Genomic DNA, 26880 nt, shown 5'->3' on the forward strand with positions numbered 1-26880 from the left:
AAGGAAGGAAGGAAGGAAGGAAGGAAGGAAGGAAGGTAAGGAAGGAAGGAAGGAAGGAAGGGAAGGAAGGAAGGAAGGAAGGGAAGGAAGGAAGGAAGGAAGGAAGGAAGGAAGGAAGGAAGGAAGGAAGGAAGGAAGGAAGGAAGGAAGGAAGGAAGGAAGGAAGGAAGGAAGGAAGGAGGAAGGAAGGAAGGAAGGAAGGAAGGAAAGGGAAGGAAGGAAGGAAGGAAGGAAGGAAGGAAGGAAAGAAAGAAAGAAAGAAAGAAAGAAAGAAAGAAAAAGAAAACGAAAGAAAGAGAAAGAAGGAAAGGACCAGCAGGAAGACAAACCATTTGGTTTTCTTCTTCATGCTATCTTTAGATTACCTTAACTGATTATAACTTTTATCTGAACCCCCTGTAGCTACCTGGCCTACCATCCAACAGGAACTAATTAGCTGAGACATACAGTAATAAAAGTAGTGTGCAGGCATGAGCTATTGCCTTGCAGGGAGTATTACCTGGATGAACACTGCATTGACTGCAAGAAGGAAATTTGTGCAATTAATTGCTTCCTGAATAAAGGCATTTGCAGTCTGGCCCTTAAATCTTCAAGGCCTAAAAACACATGCTGTGTTCAATATCAAATTTGCCCACAGTAGTGAGGGGAAAAAAAAAACAATCTTGCACCACACAGCTGGATTTGGTGCTGTAATGTTGGCTGGGAATAAACACTTTCCTGTCTAAGCGTATCATACTCCAAGCCAAGTATGTAGAAAGTGATCTAGTTAAAAATAAAAGGCCACAGAAGGTCTTGTGTGGGTTTAAAACTGTTCTTAAACCAGTTTAGTTGAACTTGTAGCATTTTCATGTGAGCACATGATCTTACAGGAATTAATTTCACAGAGCATGAGGCAGCAAAGCCAGAAACCTCCCAGGATAACTCAGGCTGGAAGGCTATTTAAATGGTAATAAACTTCAGGGGAAAACAAAAAATGGTGAGTGATTATAGGCACACCAAGAGAGGGACTATTTGGTGTGAAGATGCTAGGCAATGTCACAAGGACCTTATGCCTACTGTATACATCACTTATCACCAAGCAAACAAACTGGTGTTTAATCCCACTGGCAGGGAAGAGACCTAATTTAAGGCAAAGTGAACAGAAGAAGGGAAGTACTTATGGTGGGAGATGCTCAGTCTGGGTAAAATGAAGGAGGACAGAGTTGTGGGCAGGAGACTGGGACTGCTACCCCTGATGTCAGCTAGCAGTGGTGTCAGGCTCAAGAAGAACCACATTCCACAACAGCAGCTGATCCACACTAGCTGTGCATCCCTTGTAAAACATTGTGGTTTGTAATGAAGGCATTTCCTCCACCCTAACACAGTGCCATGGGTCACCAGATGAAGGAACTTTATTTTAGCATATCCAGTTCTATTATTGCTGCCTCCTGGAGAGTTGCAGCACTGGTGATCTACAGAGCCTACTGCTCCCAATGAAGAAAGGGAAAGCTTTGTTTGGAACCACAGTTGGTCACACTAGAGTTGAGGTGTCATGGAAACACACACTTTGCTCACATGCTGTTGCTGCTCTGGTGTCACCCTTCACCCTCCTATTGATTCCTTGCCAGTTGTTTTTTGCAAAATTCAACATAAATTTATTGATGCTCCACATGTGAAAAGCACTTTAACATCTGAATAGCTCTGAGTGTAGGAGTGGGCCTCTCAATTTTAGGGGGACATACTATGCTCTTCAGTGTGTGCTTGCTGGATAGAAGTTGGAGGGAGAAAAATTACAGATCTTCCAACCTTCCCAATCCCCTGGGTCCCCAAGTATATTGTCATTAGTGTGAGTGGGCAGGGAGTTGTATGGCCTGAACTGTGTTAAGACAGATGCATGGACTGCCATTTAGCACACAGTTTGGCCTCCTTCCTCCACAAAGCCAATCTGGCACCTCTGCTGGAGAAATTAAATTGCAAAGTGGGAAAACAAACAATCCTGCCAATTGTTAGTGAGGGGAAAGAAAAGCAGAACTGGAGCTACTTATCAGGGACCCACATTTTGAGAGAAAAATTCAATGAATCCTGAGGAAGGAAGGATTCTCTGCAGAGTTTCAACCACCCAGACAACTCCATCCTGCAGTAGCTGAGGGAGGGAGCGAGCCAGGCCCCTTCCTATTGTGAAAACTGAGTCCAAGGAACAGAAAATGAACGTAACAGAAATCCCCAGAACTGCAGCAGTAAAACTGTGACCAAACCAAACCAAAACCAAAACCAACCAAACAAAAAATAAAAAACACCATCCAAACCCAAAGCCAAACCAAACCAAACCAAATGAAAACACCAAATTAGAAACAGTAGAAAATATGCAAAGCCCAGAGAACCTGAAATCTGGATGTGTTTGAGGCAAAGTTTTCCCATGGCCCACAGTCAGGCTGTGGGAGTGTCTGAAGTTTGGATCTGAATTTTGCCATTTTGCAGGTGTTTTGGTTCATATCAGATACCTCATATCACAAAGGATCTGGCTAACTCTCACCTTTGTAAGAACTTTTGTTTTGACTGGATCAGCTCTCTGGGAGGACGGAGGAAGAACTCTGTGTGTTGGTGCAACTATCTGATGTGTGTTGGTGCAACTAGCTGAAGAGATGCAGGATTTGTTTTTTTTAAAGTAACTTGAAATCATCATTAACCCAAGAATCTCCAAGGATTTCTCAAACAGCAATGAGTTGAATGCTGCCTGCTCTTTTCCCTGGTCCACCTCCCTTGTGCAGTGCCTTCAATAATCACATGCGTATGTATTAGCATATTTGAACAAGATTCCCAACAGCTGCAAGGCCAAATGGTATTTTAGGTAATCTAAGACAATACATCAGAGTCCAGGTCCTGACATGACATGAAGAGATTAATATCTCAGCTTCTGTACTTGCTTTTGGCTGTCATACTGGTCTATGAGAACAAATTGAATGCAATCCTACCTGTTCGCACAAGTGGCAGATGTCTGTTTTCCCCGCGCTGGGTTGATGCTCACCAGTGCAGAGCACTTGGGGGCCCTCCGCTGGTAACCATGTGCCATCACAGCTCCTTTCAAGTAATTTAGGGAGCAGGTTGTCTCCATTCTCTTGTATTATCTGCTTGGGAGAGAAGTGGGGTCCTCAGGCCGACATAAGGAGTTGAGCTATGGCCCAGCTACTGCAAGGGAGCAAGAGAGGGTAAATGCCACAGGGTCACAGAAGAGTGAACAAAAACTGTCTTAAAGCTGTTCTGACCTCATTGCCCTCTACAACTACCTGAAAGGTGGTTGTAGCCAGGAAGGGGCTGGTCTCTTCTCCCAGGCAACCAGCACCAGAACAAGGGGACATAGTCTCAAGCTGTGCCAGGGGAGGTTTAGACTAGAGGTGAGGAGAAAATTCTTCACCGAGCGAGTAATTTGTCATTGGAATGGGCTGCCCAGGGAGGTGGTGGAGTCACCGTCCCTGGAGGTGTTCAAGAGGAGATTGGACGTGGCACTTGGTGCCATGGTCTAGTCATGAGGTCTGTGTTGATAGGTTGGGCTTGATGATCCTCGAGGTCTCTTCCAACCTTAGTTATACTGTGATACTGTGATCATCCATGTAAACCACTGGGAAGGGGAATACTGCTTGTAGGACAGCATAGGCAAGGCCCCTTGCTAGTGCTTTCTCTCTATTGTGTCAAACAGAGCACATCTGTAGCAGAGAATCTAATTCAGTCTGTTACCCTGAAGTCAAGAACTGTGTTACAGGGCACACTGAAGCCACTGAAGTTGTATAAGCAAAGTTTCCTAAATACAGCTGCATCTGAGGTGGCTCAGTCAAATTCTCTATTACTCCAGTCAGCATACCCTATGACTATAAAGGGCATAAATGTATTTTCAAAAAGCAATATACTACATAAGACTGGGAAACATTCTTCCCACAGTTCACAGTGTTTCTCTCACCACTACCTTTCAGAGTTTGTAGTGACTGCATGAATATCACAGCTCTTGGGCCTCTGAGAAAAGGGTTGTATCTACAGGCTATGCTCACAAAGCTCCTTGACAGATAAGCCCCACTCTAGATCTGATCTTCTTAAAGGAAATACACAGGCAGTTTGAAGAACTACTAATACTTTTAAGTAAAAGGTAACCCAACTCAAAAATAGTTACATGACAAAGGCAATGTAGAGTGTGTAAGTTATGAAGATTGGTGGAGCAGACCGTTATTGTGCTTTATTGCAGACCATTATTGTGCTGGAGTGCAAATCTGCATTATGAACATGATCACTCAGTGGAATTTCAGTCCAATATTGAAGTAAAATGACAAGTGGTCACACAAGCTGGACTTTGATAAGTCATTAAGCTGAACATCTTACATGAGACAGCTGAAACTGAGATAAGTAACTTTTCACATCTCTGCAGGGGTGGCAGCCTGCAGTGTCTCTCAGGCAGAACAAAAGTCACATGTTGGTACATACCTTTAAAGAAAGTAGAAAGCTGAAATCCTCTGCAGGATGTCTGCAGATGGTATAGAAACACATCAGGAAAAGAAAACATAGGGAATTGATAGCACAAAACATAGAAAATGCAGAAGAAAAGCACTACCAAGGAAGGAGAAAAGAGTTGACCCTAACATCTTAATTGTTCAGTGAAGCATCTTCATTCAACATTGCACTACAAAAACATCCCAAGCCATGCTTCAAGATAGCACAGCTTTAATGCCCATGCCAGCCCACTGCATGATGAGGTTTCAAGGGGCAGAACTCCCCCTAGTGAGAATGACTGTACTGCACATTCAGCGTTCCAGTTCAGTAGAAACAAACTCCGGTGACAAAATAATCTCTTGAAAGAAACAAACCCTATAGTGTTGCTCTGCCCTGGTGTTGGTAAGGCCTTACATATCTGCTCAAAGTTTCATTAGGCAAGAGTACAGCCTCTCCCCAGTTTGAATCAAACACAACTTTGAGAAACATTATCTGCCAACTTCACCTTATTAAGCCACACACTGACTTGGTAAGAAAGTACCTGAAGTGACACCACTTGGCTCTCATCACCTGCCTGCCTCTTACATCTCCCTCACAAATGACTGACCCACAGCTCTTTTGACTTCACTGGAAATTTATTAATGGACTTGAACTTTGAACCAACATCCCCTTTCTGATGGTGATGCAGTAAGAAAAGATACATAGCACTAGTGTTGTATGTCCAAGAGCTTTAATACATGGTCCTCACTGTTCAGAAAAGGTATTGCATTAAATTCTAATACATAAATTTATCTGAATTTCTTTTATTATGATCTGACTAGATTCACAAGTTTTAAAATATTAATGCTCCCTTACCACAGCTCATACAAATCCACAGGTGTTTGAATTTTGACAGGCACATAAACATGATGTTTGATCACCCAATGTCATGGTAGGGCCAAATGGGCCCAGCACAAACCAGACAGGTCCTGATGAGTCTGCGAATCTCACCTTTCTCTTGCACAGAAAACCACCCAAAACAACAAAATACATAAAGGCCCATTTATATTTACTCAGCTTTCTCTTGCTGTAAAGACAACAATAAAATATATCTGTCTTCAGAGGGAAAAAAAAAAAAAAAAGAAGAAAAAAGAAGCAGCTCTCTCTTTTCCCTCTCTTTCAAAACACCTGTCATCATGGAGAGCTCTCCCTTATAACCCACTTGAAAGTATTTCTCACATTAAGTGTGGCCCGGTCGCTACCTTTGCCCGCTTTAAATAGATGATAGAGAATGTAGTACTTTGATATACTTCACTAGGTTCTGGTACAAAGAACAGTTCACTAGTGAAAAAAATGCCTGTGTGGCTCTCTCTTGGACATAGCACATTTACGTAAGTTCTAACCCTCACTGTCCCAGTACCTTAGAATAAGCTATACCTATTCTGGTGATTTTCAATCAGGTTTAGCTAAGACAATGAGTTACCCTTTAAAACCATCTTGTATGTTGTTTTTTTCCCCCTGTTACTTGCTAGCAAAAGGCCCAAACACTGGAAAGCAAGCAAGCAAGCAGAGACAGTAGGATGCTTTGCAAAATCTAACAGTTCAAAACGCATCCAAAGAGCAAAAGAATAAAATGTAGCCACTAAACTGAAAACTGCCTCCAACTACCACTGTGAAAAGAGAGACGCAGAAGCCTCCCTACAAGCAGCTAGGCTGCATGTTTTACTAGCAATAGCATTTGTTTGTTCAGGCAGTCACAAGGCATTCATTGCCTTGATAGAAAAGGCAGAAGCTTTCATTTGAAAGCACAATAGGAGGCTCAGTTACTTCAGTTAAGAACACTTATTGTCTTAATACAAAGTTATTCAGCTGTAACATGATGTGCTGAGTTTGCTCCTGGGAGAAGGTAGTAGCAGTGAAGGGGTATACTGTCAGGGCTCCTATAAGAAGCTTTGAAGCCTCCCCAGCTCAAAGCTGGACCTGCCTCCAGTGAAGGCCAAGTAACTGTGATTGGTGAGTGAGCTCTCCCTGACCTTTATCCCGACACTAGAACCTTTCATTGTACTTTATCCCACCAAAGAGGGCTAAGTGTGAGCAAGCAGTTGTGTGATACTTTGTTGCTGGCTGGGTGGACTCAAAATATGATGGTCAGTTTTGGTGGCCAACATGAGGCAAGGATTCAAGACAAGGGCAGTAATTTGGTCACAGGCAAAACATGGACTAGACTTCACAATGTTAGCCAAATAATCATCAGGATTTTGGTTCTTTTAACTGTGGTGAAGAACAATGGGAATGTGTATGAGTTGCCCATTTTATTTTGGTATTCTGATGATGTTATTTTGATGTGGAAAAGTCTTTTGTTGATGTGAAGTTTATAAATATTGTGATTAATGTGATTTTAATGATAACTCAAAAACATGATTTACAGAGGTGAGGGATGGAATGTGTTGAGTTTGTGCCTCGGGGTGCTTGGTTCTGGGAAAAGGAGCAACTGGTGTGGCTACTACAAGAAGCTTGGAGAAGCTCCCCCTGCTCCAAGTTGGACCTGCCTCTGGCCAAGGTTGAACTAATCAGCACCTCTGTGATAACAGATTTGAAAGGAAAAACCTGTTGAGCATTGTGTTTCTTGTTGGAGCTCTTTCGTGTCATAAAGTAGTGGGACACGGTAGAAACAACCATGCAGGCACTGAGGTCAGGAAGCGGGGAAGTACACTGGAGCAGCTACTCACATTCAGCCCATGGTGAGATGGCAAGCTGTCTCTGCAGGCCTTACATGTCAACAGTGGGGCAGGAGCCCATCGGCTGCCAATGGAACAGGGAAATTGCTCCTGATGGATACTGTGACACTGAGGGAGGCCTGTGACAGAGTGCTTTGTCACTAGGAGTACCATCACCCACAGAAGAGAGCCATGCTGGCAGGAGAAGCTGTGGAGGACTGTCTCTCCTGGGAGGGACCCCATGTTGTCACAGGGCAGGATTATTAGCTTTCCCTCTGAAGGAGCAGCAGAAACAAGATGGAATGGACTGGGACTGACTGCAACCTTCATTTCCTGCTCCTCTGCAGGGGAGGAGGTAGCAGAACTGGGCCCAAGAAGGGACAGGTGGTTAGAATGTGTATTTAAGATCAGATTCTATTTATCACCATCCTATTCTGATTCCATTAGTGAACTCGTGGTAGTTTTGTTTAAATTAAACTGTTTCCCCAAGAACCTGCCTTTCACCCATGACCATAACTGGTGAGTGAGCCCTCCTTGTCCTTTGTTTCCACCTTTGAGCTCTCCTCCCCATCACACCAGACAGGTGTAGGAGCGAGCAGCTGCATGGTGCTTTGCTGCCAACTGGTTGGGATCAAACCACAACACATGAATTTCTCACAACTAAGCAAATCTGCAGCAAAGAGGAATAAGATTACATGGCTTAGAAGATGATGCTGACACTAAAGCCAGCCTCTACACAAGACTTGGCTTATTTTATTTTCAGAGACAAGTATTAAACAAGATAGCCATCACCACTCACAATGTTCCCCCATCTATATCAGAGTTCCCAACCAAATATAGTCCTTGTGTTTTCTGCTAAAAGGAGAATTATTCTTGGTTATTGCTGAACTATAGGAAACAATACTAATATTTACCTGGAAGGCTGTGTATTTTGAAGACTGCATCATTTACAAAAAGCCTCACTCCTGGTCTCTCTGTCATGCTTCTGTACAGAAAAACTAACATGCTGTTCCTTCCAAATGGAAAAGTAACTTCAGACCCTCTCCCTGCCCAGTATATCATCTCAACAGCATTTATGCCTCTTCTCTATGGTTTCTGTCAGTAATGGCCCATAATGCATTTAGGACAGCACCTCAAGCAAGAATGTATACTTCACCAAGTGGACTTGCCTTCAATGAAATCCATGAGAGAACAAGGAAGAGGAACACAAAGGGGAAGAGAAGATTAATCTCAATTCTCCTCTGAAAGGAACAAATGTTTCTGACAGCAGAAAGTTTGATCTGAGAGCACTGTAATTTGACAGGCCATCTTAAATAGCAGCCCTTTCAACCAAACACAAAAAACCTGTACCAAAAAAAAATATTTGAATGAATGGAAAGAATCTGAATGCTGGAGATAGTGGAGAGTCTACATTGCTACCAAACAAATCAGACCATGCAAATCCATGTTGCTTTTCCGCAGTGCTGAGTCACATCTGGATGGTGGACATGCCTCATTGACTACCACACCCTCAGAGCACTTCAGCACTTTCCTTTCTATGAGAACACTGCCTTAAAAAAAGAATAGGTCCTAGAGTGACACAATGCAAAATTATCTTCTGCTATGTGATGTACATATATTTAAGACTTTCACAAAGTTTTGACCAGAAATTGTGTATTACAGTATTTTCCAAGTTACTAACCCTACATAAGCCATTCTTACAGGATATGCTCTCCAAGGATGTGACCTTGACTTCATTCCTCACTCTCCTACCCCCTGTCCATGAAGAAAAGCATTGCATCCTTGCAGGCTTTGATTGTAAGTCTTCATCTTCTGAAATGCAGCAGTTAGACTTCTGCAATTTTCAGGGAATCAAGAAAAACATTTAGTTCATATATTCAATGTACAACATTTTTATTAAGTGCTTTCACATTCTGTTCTTAAGAACAGTTAGGTCACTTCACACCACGGAGGTGGTACTTTCTGGATTTACACGCATCAATCTTGAAGCATTTCTCAGATCCTGTAGCTGCTTGGCTGGCTTCCCAACTCCTTCCTCAAATCTTTTTTCCACAACAGGAAGGACAGTTTCATACAGGAAGGATGCATTCTGCCTAATGAATGCTTTCTTCTCAGGGTCCTGTTCACAGCGTAAGCTATAATCCACATGCTGGACAGCCACCAGGATGATTTCCACGAGACTCTCCAAAAGAACCATATGCAGTTCAGGAAAGTAAAGCTTTAATGCTTCCTCCAAGAAGGCCATAGTCTGCTTAGTGAAAGCTACTACAGTGTAACTAAGATTGACCCAGCAGTCATCACCTGTATATTGGTCAAAATTGCCTACACCGCAGCTCCTCATCTCCTCCCTGAGTTTCCCAAGTGCCTCTGGGGTCATTAGGTTCATCTTTCTCCACATCTCCTCAGAGTTGCGGTGCTTGGTGGCCTCGATGATGATATCCTTGTAGCTCTGTAAAGCACCTTTGATATCCTTTACCAGAAGAGCATGAATGATGAAGGTGAGATCCAGTCCAATCTCGCTAAGCTGCTTGCAGTGCTCTTTAGCTACCTTGCATATTAATAAAAAGCAAAAGGTGTTACTGTTACACAGGTCTCCTTTACACATTTACCAAATTCATCAGTCTCAGGAAACATCAGGGAAGGATAAGTCACACTTCACTAATTGCTCCAGCTTTAAGAATTTCCTTAGTAATAAGACATTAATAACTGAAAGATAAACCCTGCCTGTCAAAATTACTGTGGACAGTTACATTATAAGCCCACACACACTTTTTTGGTTTTTAATTTTCCTAATAAAAGCTGAAAGAAATCATGTAATCATAAAGTTAGTCTTTCAAAACATTACTGAAATGTAGTCCAGGACAGACTTGGAAAACAAGCAAAAAGTTTTCTTAATATACTCATCATTCAGATGTGGCTTATTTATGTAAATTTTAAGACCTCCTACTGGTTAAAGGCAAACCAAAAACAAATGGTTTTTGCAAAAAGCAGGATTTTTCTTGCTGTGTTTTTAATCTTAGTGCTTTCCTTTGTTAAATTGAAAAAAGCCCAAAGCAACCCCAAACACATGCACAAAACTTTTCAGGAGACCCACTCAAGAGTCAACAACTAAACTAGAAATAAGGAAATTTGCAGGCTTTGTTTTGGCTATCACGTCACTCCAATCTTTTTGGACCCTCTTACCTTGACACATTCTGCTGCGGTTGACAAGCTCTCTTTACTATCAAATACTTGCTTACTGAAGGCATCCACAAACATCTTCATGGAAGAGCGGGCCCAGACAACAAATGCCGAGTAGCAGCCATTGTTGCCGGCGAAGTCTGTCTCAAACTCTTTTGCTGTCTCTAGAAGGCTGGTGAAGAAGACATGGCAGAGCTTGTGGATGTACAGCAGTGTGGCACCCTCAATACGCAGCTGTCGGATGGCTGTCTGCACCGCAGCTGCCCGGTTCTTCAGGAAGAGCTCACAGGCCTTGGTGGACTGACCCAAGCGAATGAGCTGGGACACGGCTCGGCGGGTGGCCCGTGGTCCTCCCCGCAGTGAGCGGTCTGGAGACAGCTCAAACACCAGCACATCTGTAAGCTGCCGTACCCGCTCATCCACCTTGGCCCGCAGCTCCTTCACGGGCTGGCTCACAGGCTTGTCCCCCAGGTACTCGTTGAGTTTATCCAAGAGGTCCACTGCCCCCTCAAAGTCCCGCTGAGCAATGCAGACGTCCAGGTCCTCAGGCAGCTCCTGGATCCACTCCAGTGAAAGGTCAACCACCTCTTCCTCAGCAGAAGGCTCTTCTTTTTCCTCATCCTCATCCTCCTCAAAGGGGTTGGTGGATTCAGGAGGTGTCGGGGCAGGCCGGGGTAAAGCTTCCTGTTCCAGGCGTCGCTTCTCACTGAGGGCCCGGTTGCGCTTAGTTTCCTCCAGCACCTCCAGCCACTCCTTCTTAATCTTGGCATTCTCGGCCTGGAAGATGCGGCTCTCAGGGAACATAAGCAGTTTGAACATGTCCTTCATGGGCGGGTTGTCCTTAACGTTGACCACAGCCAGCCCGTCGAGGGGGTAGAGCGCGTCGTAGCGGTAGGCGCCGCGGCGGTTGGGCAAAGCAGTGGCCACAAGCAGGCAGTCGTTCATAAGGAAGGCGTGCACCCGCTGGATCTGTGCCATGTGGTCGGCATCGTACTCCACCAGATCGCCGTTGTAGACCAGGTACTTGCCGGGGCTCTCAGGTAGAAGGTCGCGGCAACCTTCCACTTTCTCCAGAAGGGTGGTAAGAGTGCGCTGCCGTCCCTCCTCGCTGGCTGCTGCCTCCTTGGCTGACAGCGGCAGGAACGGGTCGGCGGCGGCGGCGCGGCGGGCGCCCAGGGTGGGGTCGTCGCGGTCGGCCTGGAGAAGCAGGGCCTGGGTAACGGCCTCCATGATGCCCTTCTGCTCAGTGAGGATGTGGCTGAGCTGGTACATCTCGCTTTCCAAGTAGCTGATCTCCCGCGCCGTCTCGATGAACTGCCGGTAGTTCTGGTAGACATTGCGCTTCAGGCTCTGGGCCGTCTCCTCGCTCAGCGCCTGAATGCGCTGCCGGTGTTCCTGCAAGTCCCGGTCCCCGTCCGACTGCTGCGACAGCTGCTTCACATACTCTCCAGCCGCAAAGCCTCCCGACTCCAGCTGCCGCCGTAGCCGGCTCCCGCCGCCTTCGCCCACTGCTAGCGCCATCGCTGCTACCTCCAGCCGCCCTACCGTCCCTACCGCCGGCTGCGCCGCGTTTCTGCGCCAATTGCGCAAGCGCGGGGACCCCACCGGAAAGCGAGTGCCCGGATCGACGGGTAGCGCCGGCCGCCGGTGGGGCGGGGCGCCCGCGGAACCCTCCACGCGCAAGCGCCGAAGGATGGGGGTAACGGAGCGTGCTCCGGCGCGTGCGCGGTGGCGAGGCGGATCTGTCCTGTAGCGCAGTGCGCGTGCGCCGGGGACTGTGCGTTGCGGAGTTGGTGCTGCGCGGGATGGAGGAGCAGGAGGATTTCGCGCTGGCCCTGCAACTCCAGGAGTTGTGGGAAGCGGAGGATAAAGAGGCGGCCGCGGCGGCAGCAACAGCGGTGGTGGCGTGTTCTGAAGTGTCGCCGGACCCCTCGCCCTACCGCCCGCTGTCGGTGGTGGACGAGGCCTGGGAGCTGCTGGACCCCAGCCCCGACGTGCATGGCCTCTTCGTGCAGTTCAACGAGATGCTGTTCTGGGGACGCCTGGCGGCTGTCGAGGTCTCATGGAGCCCACGCATGACCCTGTACGCACCGGGACCGGGTTGGGGCGTATTGGGCCGGCTCGCGGGGCAGCCCCGTGTCGGGATGGGGCTCGGGCTCGGGATGGCGGCAGCAGCGAGCGGAAAGCGGCCGCTGAAGTTGGCTCCTGCCGAGCTGTGCAGCTGGGTGGTGGGCACTGGTCTCAGGTTTGAGAAACTGCCCTTTCAGCGGCCCCAGCAGCGTACTGATGCCGTGCCAGACCTGTCATACGGGGCGATGCGTCGCCAAGTAAGCAGCAGCTCGTCAGAGAGCTGTAGGTTTCGCGGAGATGGAGGAAAAGCTGTCCCCTGTCACTATGCACTGCTCGTAGCTGTGGCTTTCTGGCCACGGTATACCACTGCCACAGCTTCTCTTCCAGATGTTTGATCTATCTTTGTAACACGGTTTTTACCCCAGGTTGGTCACTGTTACTACTTTTTTTGTCTCTGATTTGTTGGCCTTGGTAGCCATAAATGGCTTTTCCTGTGATGCAGGCAAAACTGTAGAGATGCAGAATAAATAACTTGGTCTTAAACTGTGCATGTTGAAACTTAAAATAGCATATTTGTATTGCTGTCATTTTTCTTGTTTGCAGTTTTTATGGTAGCTGTATGGCATGGCATCAGAGCAGATATGAAATAGCAGCATATCAACAAGACTTAGAATAGACTAGGAAAGGGAATATACAGGAAATATGTGATTAAAAAAAAACACAAACAGCCACATTTGAAGTGTAGTCTGCAGTTCTGCAGCAGATCAGCTGATGCAAGTGATGTCTGCAGGAGTCCTGCCCCTCTTGTCCTCTACTGATTGCACTACTCTGTACACTTGAAAGTATTTGGATACTGGTGGAGGATTAACTCAGTAACAAAAATAAATTAAAAATAAGTATTTTATTCTGTATTATTAGCACACAGAAATAATAGCACGTGAAGGTTCAGTAAGGGTCAAAAGCTGGGAGAGGGTGTGAGGTGAAATTGCACCAACCAGCAGTTAAGTTGGTGCTAGCTGCAATGAATCTCCAGCATCTCTTATATATTTTACTCCATCAGAAGTTCTAATGAAAAACAGTTTTCTTCCTTCTGAACAGGTTAGCTGTTGTGGGTTTGGGTTTGCCTTTTTTTTCCTGCAGGAGTATGGGGTTTCAATTAAATGACTGCAACAGATCTAATAGTTACACTTTTACTAATTAAATCACAGCTTTTCTAAGAAAATTATGGACTTTATATTTGGTTTGGGATTTTATGTTGGTTGATTTTGTTTTGCTTAGTGATGCTGAGTTTCCAAGGAACTACTAGAAGTGCTTTTTCATATTTTGAGTTACTTAATGTGTGTTGGTAGGGGACAGCATTTCAACTCGAGTTCTCAATTCATGTACCACAGAAACAAATAGCTTTTTGTATTTTCTTTGTGTCTATTTCAGCTGTGCTGGTGTGTGTCGATATGAAGGAAGAGGTGGAATGTGTTCCATTCGTTTAAGTGAGCCACTCCTAAAGCTGAGACCAAGGAAGGATCTCATTGAGGTATTTAAAGCTTCCTCATAAATCTGTCCATAAAGTGTATTGTGCCTTCTCCCCACTCCATACAAACATTTTACATTTCATAGTGTGATTCTTATATACAGTGGTGGCTTTATTCATAGAATCATCCAGGCCAGAAAGGACCTCTGAGATCATCTAGCCCAACCATTTCACCCACTCCACCAAGTCTGTCACTACACTGTGTCCCCAAGCACCAGATCTGCATGGCTTTTAAACACATCCAGGGATGGCAATTCAACCAACTCCTTGAGCACCCTGCTCCAGTGCCTGACAACCCTTTCCATGACATTTTTTTTCCTAATGCCTAGTCTAAACCTCCCCTGGCACAGTCTGAGGCCATTCCCTCTTGTTCTATCATTAATTACTTGTTAGACCAGTGCCTACCTCTCTACAACCTCCTTTCAGGTACTTGTAGAGAGCAATATGGCTTCCCCTCAGCCTCGTTTTTTGTAGACTAAATAGCCCCAGTTCCCTCTGGGGCCCTTCTTCAGGCCCTTCACCAGCTTAGTAGCCCTTCTCTGTACCTGCTCCAGTGCCTCAATGTCCTTCCTGTACTGCAGTGCTCAAAACTGAACACAGGACTCGAGGTGCTGCCTCACCAACAGAGTACAGAGGGACAGTCACTTACCTGGTCCTGCTGGTTACACTATTTCTAATACAGGCCAGGATGCCACTTGGGCACACTGTCAATCAGTATCCCCAGGTCCTTTTCTGCCACATAGCTCTCTAGCCATTCTTCCCCAGGCTTGTAGCGTTGCATGGGGTTGTTGTGGTCCAGGTGCAGTACCTGGCATTTGGCCTTGTCGAAGGTCATAGAATTGACCTTAGCCCATCAGTCCAACCTATCCAGGTCTCTGTAGAGCTTCCCTACCCTCAAGCAGATCAACACTCCCACCTAATTTCATGTCATCTGCAAACTTACGGAGGGCATGTTTGATCCTCTTAGTCATGTTCAATTTCTTTATCAATGACTTGGATGTTTCCAATACTGAGCCTTGGGGAACACCACTTTTGACTGGCCACCAGGTTGATTTGATGCCATGGACCACTACTCTTTGGGCCTGGCCAGCCAGCCAGTGCTTTACCCAGCAGAGTGCCCATCTAAGCCATGACCAGCCAGTTTTTGGAGAATGCTATCAGAAACTGTCAAAGGCCTTATGGAAGTCCAGGTGAACAACATCCACAGCCTTTCCGTCATCCAATAGTCAGTCATCTTGTCATAGAAGGAGACCAGGTTCATCAGGCAGGACCTGCCCTTTGTAAACCCATGCTGACTGGGCTGCTGCTTTGAGTTGGCACAGTGTTCTGATTTGCTTAATGAACAGACATGCTGTAGTTTCAGCTATGTCACAAGTGGGTTTTTTGGGTTGTAGAGGGGATGAAATCTTTAAAGGTAGGATTTAAGTTTGAGGATTGATTTCTTCTTTTTAGGATGTTGTTTATTGTGCTAATATTTTCCATCATGTTTTAGTATTGTGGGAGTAGAGATAATTTGATGTGACAGGTAAATACGATGTTGTTACGCTCCAGTCTGAACATGTGAAAGTAAGATCAGTCATAAGATAAATGTGGAGGTGTAGAATACTTCCAGATTACATGGGTTAGTTGATTAGGTGGTGTTGGGTGATAGATTGGACGCGATGATCTTGAAGGTCTCTTCCAACCTGGTCTATTCTATTCTATTCTATTCTATTCTATTCTATTCTATTCATTTTGGAACTATACATAATGCCTTTCATTAAATAGCTAATGATTTGCATCCTTACAGACACTACTGCATGAAATGATCCATGCCCTGCTTTTTGTTACTAATAATGACAAAGATCGTGAATCTCATGGACCGGAGTTCTGCAAACACATGCGTCGCATTAATCGCTTGACAGGAGCCAATGTCACAGTAAGCATAATCCATTTAACCTAATCTAATAGATGTTTCCTCTTGACTTGTTTTTTCAGTATGGTGTGGTATAAGTAATACACTTGTTCTTGTTAGACACTCCAGAGTTGATACACATACAGATTGGCATCCAAGTGTACGCCAGTTCCATAGTTATTTTGTTAGGGATGATAATAGGAATGGATCGAGGAAGACATGGTGAGTTGTTACTCCTATAACTTTGAAGGGTAGCAGCTCTAAGTACTTTTCTTTAAAACAGAGATTTAAACTTGAAAGAACCTAATAATACCAGAGACAGAATAGCTCCGTGTTAAGCATAATATCTGGGGAAGATGAGTAGTCCCTTTTAGTTAAGATTTACATCAGTAGAGGTTAATGGGTTTCTGATGTTTAACAACAATGTGTCAGAGAAGAGCAATTAAGACAATAGCTGGCAGGAGACTACAGTACTGATACTGTTTACAATGCATTCTAAGCAGCAGGTAATTTAGGTGAAATTGTGGATAGATTTTCATATTGATTTTATTCCCATTCAAACAAGACAGCCAGGAAATATTCCTGTACATCCTATCTTTTTTCTTTAAAGCTTTGTTTTAATTGTAGCTAAATGCTGACCAAATTTTACCTGATATTTCTAACTGGCAATATAAAAAAATTGCAGCAGTCATAGAAGGAATGAAAGGGTTTATGTATTTATTTAAACATTGTAAAGCTAGTCATATAAAACTGGAAACTTTCTGAATCACTTTATTTTGTGAAAACCCAGATCTATCATACTTTTCACGATGAGGTGGATTCCTACCGTCAGCACTGGTGGCGATGCAATGGCCCCTGTCAAAATAGAAAACCTTACTTTGGATATGTGAAACGCTCCATGAATAGAGCACCCTCTGCACGAGACTTCTGGTGGGTCGAGCATCAAGAGACGTGCGGGGGGACGTTCACAAAAGTGAAGGAGCCAGAGAACTTTAAGAAATCCAAAGAGAAAACTCAGCCCACGAAACTTCTAGATTCTGAGTCAGCTAACAAAGGTATATAAAATATTTTTCTTATCCAAACAATTCCTTCAACAAATGCAGATCAACCACTACATGAACCTTGTTTAGATATTACTGTCACATAGCAAAGAAGACCACTCATTTTATTTCTGCATTTCTAGGCTCCCTCTAGAGTCCATTATGAAAGTTTTAGCTTGCACTGTTTTTAAGCAGCAGGACGTGAAGCCAGGCAGAGAGGGACTTGGGGGTACTGGTCAATGGTACGCTGAGCATGAGCCTGCAGTGTGCCCAGGCAGCCAGGAGGGCCAATGGCATCCTGGCCTGCATCAGGAACAGTGTGGCCAGCAGGAGCAGGGAGGTCATTCTGCCCCTGTACACTGCACTGGTTAAGCCACACCTTGAGTACTGTGTCCAGTTCTGGGCCCCTCAGTTTAAGAAAGATGTTGACTTGCTGGAACATGTTCAGAGAAGGGCAACAAAGTTGGTGAGGGGTTTGGAACACAAGCCCTATGAGGAGAGACTGAGGGAGGAGAGGCTGGGGTTGCTTAGCCTGCAGAGGAGGAGACTCGGGGGTGACCTTATTGCTCCCTACAGCTACCTTAGGGGAGGTTGTAGACAGGCAGAGGTTGGTCTCTTCTCCCAGGCAACTAGCACCAGAACTAGAGGACACAGTCTCAAGCTGCACCAGGGGAGGTTTAGGCTGGAAGTTAGGAAAAAGTTCTACACAGAGAGAGTGATTGCCCATTGGAATGGGCTGCCCAGGGAGGTGGTGGAGTCACCATCATTGGAGGTGTTCAGGAGGAGACTTGATAGGGTGCTTGGTTGCATGGTTTAGTTGATTAGGTGGTGTTGGATCAGTTGATAGGTTGGATGTAATGATCTTGAAGGTTTCTTCTAGTCCTATTCTGTTCTGTTCTATATACTAAGGCCACCATTTATATATGAAAAAATGAGTAACTTTTCTTAGTTCAACTTTGTCTTTATTTTGCAGGCAAGACACAAACATGTCATACGCAAGGTCTGACGCCCTTCAGTGGAAAGGGATATCGGCTTGGAGAAGGAGACAGTGGACTCTCAGGGAAAAGCACAAATTCCAGCATTAGTGTCAGAAACAGTCAAACACCTGCTGTAGAGCATCGTTCAGTAGGGACAGTACCAATCCCTAAGAATGAGATAAAATTTGAAAGATCACCCCGAAGTGGCACTTTCTTTCCACTTTATGCTGATGATGGCAGTGAGAAAATCAACCTAGCTTCAAAGCGTGAGTTTCCAAAACTTTCTGTCGCTAGTACAAAAGCTTACAGGAATGTTGGTGGATCACCTGTCAAAATTGCTCGTGTTATGGAAGAAAAATCAAACCAAGATTCTGTAAATGGCAGGAGAGTCACACTGCCACCAAAACAAATTTGTCTTCAGCGTACAACAGGTCAGGTTGCAGCTGAGACAAAAAGCTCTGAACGTACTAACACGCCACACCAGTGGCCAAAGATAGAAGACAAAACCGCCTTTGAAAACTATTTTGTTAAAAAAGGGAGTACTGATGTCTCTTCAAGTGTAAATTCACCTATGAAAACCAGTGCTGAATCTACAGTGTCCTCAGTGAATTGCAGCACTGCTGCAAGGCAGGATAAAAAAGTCCGTTGTCCTGTTTGCCAGGCTGAGGTTTTGGAGCCTAAAATAAATGAACATCTGGACTCTTGTCTTGCGTAAAACCTTTCAGAAAGCTGTCTCATAAACAAGGGCTCAAAACATTGCTTTAAAACTACTTTGCTCAGGATTTACTTAGCCATGTGCCTGTTCTGAACTGGAATTTGAACTAGTCAGCATGCTGAACCACAAGTTCTGTGGAGCTGCACATCAGCACTGACAAGGAAGCAAGCAAACTTGTGTTTTAATAGGTGGATGTTTGTGTCAGCGTTCTTGTTGCAGAATCTGGGTGCCATAAGAGCAGGTGGATACTTCCCAAACTGCATGTTTCCAAGGCAGTTTTAAAAATCAGGACATTTTAAATCCTGCTAATTTGTTTTTCTTCTTAAGACCCTACTGTGCTGTTTAAGTTTTAAAGAGATTTTTGCCATTCTTAGCATTAACTACCTCTAACAGGTAAGGATTGTGCTCTTCACTGTAATGTAACTAAACTAGATGGCCTGTACTTTAGACTAGTAAGCATTTTGTATAAGCCACAGTTGCACTTTTAATGGTCCTTCTTTTGAAGAGAGAGCTGAAAGTGAAAATTTCAGATACAGTCTTGTCTCAAAGATGGTAGAGACAGCAGTCCTCAAAAACACAGCAATGTCCTTTTAAATGTAGCGGGTGCATTGTAGCAAGAAAAGAAAGTCAAGCAGGGCAATGAAGGTGCTGGAAAATCAAGCTGCAAAAGTTAGGAATGCTGAGCAGATGTGGTTCCTACATAAGTTTCCTGAAACATTAACTATTTTCTTGTTGCACTGAAAGTATTTAACTGTAAAGAGTTAACAGGTTGATTCCTGACTTGTAACACTGACAATAAATATATTTGTTTTAAATCAGACAAAGAAATCACCCTGTGTCGTGTGTTATGGCTGCAACTTTAAATAGCCTGGGATACATGTATGTTCACCTTTATATAATCAGTTAGTTGCTGCTCCCTTTTGAAATGGGGAAATAAACTGATGAATTTAGCAAATGATATTGTAGCTCTTTTTAAACACTGGTGTATTTTTTTTTCAATATGGCCACTGCAGATGTTTAATGTGGGTGATTGTTCTGGCACAGTGTGAGTAAATTGGCACTGAATTTTAAATTCTCAGTTAGGCCTGGGTTTCACATGGCAGTTTTGGCCATCTTGCATTACTTACCAGTGTGTATCACCTGGGTCACACCAACCCCATGGTAAGCTATAGACCTGAGGATGTGTGGTTGGAAAGCTGCAACTTGAAGAAGGATCTGGGGGTATTGGTTGACAGTTGACTAAATATGAGTCGGCAGTATGCTCAAGGGGCAAGAAAGCCAATGACATCCTGGCTTGTATTAGAAACGTGGTAGTCAGCAGGAACAGGGAGGTGACCATCCCCTCCTGTGCTCAGCACTGGTGAGGCCACATCTCAAGTATTGTGTGCAGTTCTGGGCCCCTTACTACAAGGAGGACATTGAGGTGTTGGAGCCTGTCCAAAAAACGGCAACGAGGCTCATGAAGGGCCTAGAACGCATGACCCCTAAGGAGCAGTTGAAGAAGCTGTTGTTCAGTGTGGAGAAGAGGATGCTGAGGGAGGATCTCATTGCTCTCGACAACTACCTGAAGGGAGTGAGGAGGGGGCAGCCTCTTCTCCTTGGTGTCAAGCAACAGGACTAGAGAAAATGGTTACAACTTTGCCAGGGGAGGTTCAGGTTGGATGTTAGGAAATACTTCTTGACTGAATGGGTTATCAAACGTTGGAATGGTCTGCCCAGGACAGTGGTAGAGCCACCATCCCTGGAGGTGTTTAAGCAGTGTGTGGATCTAGCTCTAGAGGACATAGTTTAGTGTTGACCCTTCAGTTCTGGGTTGAAGGTTGGACTGGATGATCTTTAAGGCTTCCAACTGCATGTTTTCTGTGTGTGATTCTGTGTGCATGATTCTACATGTAGTAACAGCCTGGCTTAATAGATCCTCTCAGTATTATCCTTTTTCTTTCCTAAATTTCCCTGTAAAAACAGGTGTTGGTGAATATAGATGGCATCAGTCTCTGCCTTCTCTATTGCATTTTTAGTAGGGTTTCACTTCTGTTGTATTTGGAAAATACTAGGAATACCAATTCTGAAACTCAATTGGGCACATTAATTATCCATACTTCCTTCTTGAAACTGCTGTACCTGTCAGCGTTCCCAGTGAGGCCTGGCACTTACAAGGACAGTACTACCTGGAAGTATTTGTGCTATTGTATGATTTGAAGATGAGGACTAGATTCAATCTCATTCTGTGGTACTCTACTGGAGTTGCTCAGAACAATTCAGATGACAACACTTCTAGAGGTTAAACGATTGAAGTGGCATTTACTTAGCTCTTTCATTATTAGAGTAAGAAACTGTTCTTAAATTACCAGACAGGAAATATTGAAGGTCAAATATTTTCAAGTATTCTTTTGCTATATGGAAGTGTTCTCTGGGAAGTTCTCATAATAGTAGATGAGTTTTGATAAAGGAATGGGCTACAACATTTTTTTTCCCAGACTAATAAAAATTAATTAATACCTTGCAAGAAGATATGTAATAGAAATAATCTGCCTTATAACATGCTTTAAAAGTGATAATCCTTTCTTCCATCTTCAATAGTCCAACCACTGTTTTCACTCATGCTATCTAGGTCACATGAGAGGTGTAGCAGCAAGTTCAACCCTACTGCTTTTGCATAAGCTGATGAGCAAGGTTATGTCTAGGTGGAAGTACCTACCATCTTAGGCAGGGCAGGTGCTGCTGTTCAGGATGTGTAGGAATTTGTTACCTGAGCCTCCTTTATAGGAATATTTTTCAGGAGAACAGCTAAATATTGTTCATTTGAAAGAGGATCTGCTACCTGCCACTTGACCAGTGCTAGTAATGAAGGATACTGAGTAATAATATTCTACAAAATGAAAGGCTAGAGAGGGTGTAGTTGCAACTGGACAGCTAGTGAATAATCTCTGCAATGCAAAGTGGCTATTCAAGCTTCTCCTCAGCAGCAGGATCTGCTGTCGAGTAGATGGCTTGTAAGAATTTTCTTGTTCCTCTGGGGCCCTGTTGTGTAGGATTTTTCATTCACACAGCAAGTTACAGTGTGCTGCAGGGCAATGGCACAAGAACAGAGGGTGAGTGCCTTTGAAAAAGTGAGCTATATGTCTCTTCTGAAATGGAGAACTGGAGCAATTCATAGTGATGATGCAGCCTGCTCTGGCTAGAAATGTTAAGACATTGCCACCTCAGCTATTTACTTCTTCACTGCTGCGTCTGATACCCTTGAGCAGGATGTCAATGCATCAGCTGTTGCACTGTGCCACCTACATTCCCCCGTGAGCATGTGGTAATGGCTGCCCTACACTAATGACCACTGTGAAACTGCTGCTCTCCTGCCTCTGCTTCTTACCTGCTAGCCATCACTTATCAGTTGTACACTCCAAAGTAAAATACTCAAGTTACTGCTTGAATGGGGATTACCACAGCTGCTGTGACATCTTAAGCATAAAGAAACAATTTTTTGCATATGAGCATAAAGACTCTCCATTAAATTACCCATAAAGTGTAGTTTATGGATGGACAGGCCCTGAGAGACACTTGCTTTTCAGTTTGTGAAAATGTATGATGTTTTCATAAACTCGGGCATGTGGAAGTAAATACCAAGATACCAGGCTGGGTGGAGCCTTGGGATTATTCAACAGGCCATTAGGTGGCACTCCCTGCACTTAAGGAGTGCTCATTTCTTCCAAGCTCTGAGAGAACAGAAAGTGCAAAATTAGCAGGGTCATATTTCCCCTATGCCTGTACTCCAGGTTGAAGATGGATCAGCAGGCACCATGACTGGACCACAAACAAATTAAAGGAGGAGAAATGGGAGGGTGCAGGGCAAAATCTGCAATTAGCTGAAAGGTGAGAAGCAAATTGGCAGCCAACTGGGTTTCCTGTGACACTGTTTCTTCTAGCTTTGCTGCAAGAGTAATTTGGAAGATGAGACAGTAGATGCTTTTCCTAGTGAATAACCAAAAAGATGGCCTTTTGTTGTCTACACTTACTGTTCCACTTGCTTCCACTGCAGTGAAAAATCAAATTTTCTGTCACACCATTTGGTATCCACTCAGCTCCATAAGAGAAGCAAGATGGTGCTGTGGGAAGTCAAAGGGGTTTATAAAAGACAAAATTTAACTCCTGTGCTTCAGCTAAACCAGGAAGCCTGAAGGGTGTGACAGGCTGAGGGAAGGGTAGTGTACTGTAGGTGTGAAAGCTAAAAACCAGAACCTGCCATGGCCTTAATCCCTCCTGTCCCTTTTAGCTTCTGCCAGACCAGACTGCTTTAAGACTAGATTAAATTTCTAAGAAGGTGCAACAGCTTGGCCTGAATAGCTCACCCTGCCTCTGTCCTGTTCATCCCCTACCTCTCACATAATTTAATTTCTTTTTTTTTGTCTTAATAAGTGTTAGACCTGACATTTCATAAACAGCGTAACAAAGGAGCAGAAACCAACAAGCCAAGTATCTGGCTCCCCCATTGCTTAATTTAGAAGCAGTCAACACTTTTTTCCTTTGTTGCATCAACCTCTGAACCATAATTTCTGTGTTCACTGCAAGTACCTTCTCTTCAGAGATCAGTTACTATCCACACAGAAAGTGGGATAAGCTGTGGACTGGAGCTTAGTGAAGTCCTGGTACAGTATCTTAAGTATAACAAAATGGTCTAGTTGGGGGGGTTCATTCTTCTAGTAGCTTTGTTCAGTAGCTCACTGATGGGAGAACAGCCTTAAGGCCTCTCTGCTCTTACTTCACTTCATGCCCACTCTTTTGGTTTCTTTCCGTGCCTTTCCACTGACCAATCATCTCTTCTCAGAAACATCCCAGAAATTACCTGCTTTATTTCCAGGATTCAGTGGGTGTGCTGTCACTCATTTGTAAACAGTTTTTGATTCACCAGGAGGGTGGGGGTTGTGTTTTGAAAGCAGCACAAGCAGAACGGTGCAGCTCACTTGCTCAGAGAGTGCCTGCCTGCAGATGCCAGCGCAGCCTCTGCAGCGCTTGCCTGCAGCCAGTGCACAGTGGGATGCAGCTTGCTCATAGCACCCATACATGGCTGAGGAAGCACTGGCCAGTTTGGTTTGTTCAGCTCAAGGGCATCACTTCTGAGAAGAAATTATTCGAAGAGTGAAGTTTATTTTATATCCATTCAAACACCCCTTAGTTTTGAGCACATCACACCAAATTCAATGGGTTTGGCCTCTTCAATGTATAACCCAGCACACATTTGCTCTTCTACAGGCACTGCTCCCAGGGCTCTAGGAGGCTGTGTTATTTATACCACACAGCACTTCTCACACTAGCATTTTTCAACCACCAGCAAGACAAACTCCCTGGTGTGTGAGGGCCACACAACTTGGCACAGGATGCTCCAGATAACACAGGTGTGGAAGGATATGGTACCAAGTCTGGGTGGTTCTGGCAGATGACAAGCAGAAATGTGTCCAAAATCTCATTCTTAAGTTGAAATATCCCAGGAGCTTGATACGGGATAGCACCTGTACCAGGTGGGATATGGAAAACTGAGAGTAAGAGACTTCAATTTTAAATCTGCTGGCTTCTGTGGGATATATGCTGCTAAAAATTATTTGGGCTATTCCTTTAATATGCATTTAGCAATACCTATGTATTAATTTGAACATAAACAACTTTACTACAGTGAGAGCAACTGAAAACAGGAACAGTTTGCCTGGAGAGGTTGTGGAGTCTCTGTTCTTGAAGATACTCAAACCCCAGTGGGACATGGTCCTGCGCAGCCAGCTCTGGGTGACCCTGCTCAAGGGTCAGTCAGACCATCTCCAGGAGCCCCTTCTCATCTCTGCAGTCCTGCATTTCAGCCTAACAGTAACACTTGAGGACAGTGAAAATACATCTGAGGGCAGTTAAGATCCACTTGCTTGCCCTTGCACTAACACAGCCCAGGAGTGCTCACACCATCTCTAACCACCAGTTTATTTTCTGCTATACATTTCTTCCTCTCCCTGTGAGGTTTGCCACAGGCAGCTCTTCTCATTGCCACCACCCAGATGAGTAAGTGCCCTATACGATACATCAGAGACTAGGGGACTTCAGGCAGGAGCCAGGCACATGCCACGTAACAAGACAGACACAAGGAAGCTCTGTCCTGCCAAGTTGGGTGGAGGATCAGGTAGCTGGATCACCTTCTCTCCTGGCCTGCCCTGGAAAGGCAGGTTTTAATTGCTGCTTCCTTGCCAAGCCACGCTGTGTGGGGGTGGGAGGATTATCAGTCTTGCAGATGGCATGAATTAAAGCTCAGATGTAATTAACTCTGAATGTACCTGTAAGAAACTTAGAATGCAGGAAAAGGATTCAGTGAGAGGAAATAGGAGGTATTTCAGGCACTGCAAAACCCCAAAAGACTAGCTGGTAATATTCCCCACTCAGTTTGGCAGAGTTAAGTAGACGCTAACCAAGAGGTTTGACTGCTAACATTTGGGCTGATGCTCAGGTCCTGAAATACAGTTCGGTTGAAGCAGACACCCCCCCCCCAAGTGGTAAGTAAGTGATGTCCTGACCTTGGAGGTGTTTGCAAAATGTCATGAACACAAAGGCTGCTATAAGGTCTCCCCAGATTTTTCACTTCTCCAGGGTGAACCCCCAAACTCTCTCAGCTTTTCCTCATATAAGAGGTGCTCCAGCCCACTGATCATCTTTGCGGATGATCCTCTGGATTTGCTGCACAAGTCTACATTTTTCTTATGCTGGGGAACCCCAGACCTGAACACACTACTCCAGGTGGAGTCTCACAAGAGCAGAATAAAAGGACAGAATCACCTCCCTCGACCTGCTGAGTGTGCTTCTGTTGATGCAGCCCAGGATACGGCTGGTTTTATAACTGACCATAACACCCACATAAGGTGGGTAGCACAAAAACACACAGCTGGGCTGACAGTATGGGAGACAACACTTCGAAGGTTAATGCAGCTTGGAAGGATGCAACAGCACCGGGTTAGCAGGGGGCAGAAGAGGCCCCCAGAGATGTGCAGGAGCAGCAATGGGAAGAGAATGCATCAGGACGGTAGGAGGCAGAGCCGTTGTTCTCCCTACCCTCTCACCCCAGGAAACAAGGGCGAATCTTCAAACCTGCTGTAAGTGCAGGAGCTGTAACCAACCACCTCCCCTTGCTCTTACTCCTTCATCCCTGCAGTGGTGGATGTTCAGTCAGATAAAGCTGCCTTGTATCTCAACAAGAGCTTACACCATCATAATCAGCAACAAAAAAGCCATCCAACCAACATGTGTCCTTGGATCGCCAAAAAAATAACTACCTTTTTTTTTTTAAGGTTAAAAATAACTAAAAGTAACTTTAGCTTGTGCAGCACAACATCGTCTCCCTAAAAGAGTGGCTCTCTCTTGGTGGTCTCTAGGACACCGAGAACAAGTTTTTCTTCTTAGGGAGAGGCTTTGCCCCGGTGAGGACACCAGAGGGACCCAGCCACTCGCTCTTGCTCCCAACTGTCTCTGGAGCTGGTTCCCGAAGCACTTTTACATCGCCGGTCACAGCCCCGTGGGCAGCGTCCCCAAGTCACATGGAACAACGGTCCGGCAACCCCCACCCCTGCACCCTGCGGGCTTTCCTGGGTTTGTATGAGGCTAATTTTTCCCGTAAAACACACGTGCTCCTTGGCTCGTTCATTGCACAACATTGCACGGTTATGGCGTTCCAGCAGCTCTTAACTACACACAGCTGTTTCTTTCCTACTTGTGTTACTTTAAATAAAGGAGGGTTTTTTAAAACTAGTGTCCTCCTAGAGCAGGTGGGGAAATGTAAAAGTAAACGAAGAAGTTTATAAATTGCTACCAACATCCCATTAGAGTGCTACATATAACAAAATTTTAGGACCTAAGAGAGTTAACTTACCAGAGTTTTTTGCTTGTTCATGAAAATATGACTGTGCAGAACATGTGCCCAGCATCACATTACTATTGTGCTGTGGCTGGGGAAGGGGAAGTGAAGATAAACATGCCCAATGTGGCAGCTCAAAGGTTGCTCTTTGCTATCAGGAACATCATTGACTGGACTCTAATCTCAGAAAACAGATTGTTATTACCCCTGGCCCTGATTCCCTTTGCCAAACATTTGTGGAGTTCACAATCACATATTCCTTGGAGAAAGATTTTCTTCTTGATGTCCAAAGACGTTGCCAACTTACTTGCATAAAACCAGTCCTTCTGATAAATCTTTCAGTTCCAGTAGCCCAGCCAAGATTGCAAGTTTCAGGTTTAGGGATGGTGGTGTTAGTTTCTTGCTGGTGAGTGGTTTGTCGGGGGGTTTTGACACATTCATTCCCATCTCCAGTGTAT

At 44.8% G+C, this 26880-nt stretch overlaps 2 protein-coding genes across 3 annotated transcripts in view; one reads left to right on the plus strand and one right to left on the minus strand.

Annotated features, from left to right (window-relative positions):
- The window catches only part of SPRTN (SprT-like N-terminal domain), a 38889-nt gene extending 19398 nt beyond the window's left edge, over window positions 1–19491 (plus strand). The window contains exons 1-5 of one of the 2 annotated variants that reach the window (XM_068154221.1): window positions 12104–12411; window positions 13830–13929; window positions 15716–15844; window positions 16611–16875; window positions 17834–19491. In XM_068154221.1, coding sequence (XP_068010322.1) covers window positions 12134–12411; window positions 13830–13929; window positions 15716–15844; window positions 16611–16875; window positions 17834–18552 — 1491 coding nt within the window. In that variant the 5' untranslated portion in view covers window positions 12104–12133 and the 3' untranslated portion in view covers window positions 18553–19491. Of the gene's footprint in view, window positions 1–12103; window positions 12412–13829; window positions 13930–15715; window positions 15845–16610; window positions 16876–17833 lie in introns of those variants that run through there. The other variant, XM_068154230.1, reaches the window with a different exon arrangement.
- EXOC8 (exocyst complex component 8) lies at window positions 5555–11975 on the minus strand. Its single transcript, XM_068154207.1, has 2 exons — window positions 10332–11975; window positions 5555–9696 (listed from the first exon to the last, which is right to left on the minus strand). Exons 1-2 carry the CDS (start codon window positions 11847–11849, stop codon window positions 9088–9090), a joined length of 2127 nt encoding a protein of 708 aa, XP_068010308.1. The 5' UTR covers window positions 11850–11975; the 3' UTR covers window positions 5555–9087.
- Window positions 19492–26880: the final 7389 nt, after the last annotated feature.

The sequence above is a fragment of the Melanerpes formicivorus genome, unplaced genomic scaffold, assembly GCF_026170545.1.
Source record: "Melanerpes formicivorus ecotype bairdi unplaced genomic scaffold, bMelFor1.0.p_v2 SCAF_2, whole genome shotgun sequence".
In the NCBI taxonomy this organism is placed as follows: domain Eukaryota; kingdom Metazoa; phylum Chordata; class Aves; order Piciformes; family Picidae; genus Melanerpes; species Melanerpes formicivorus.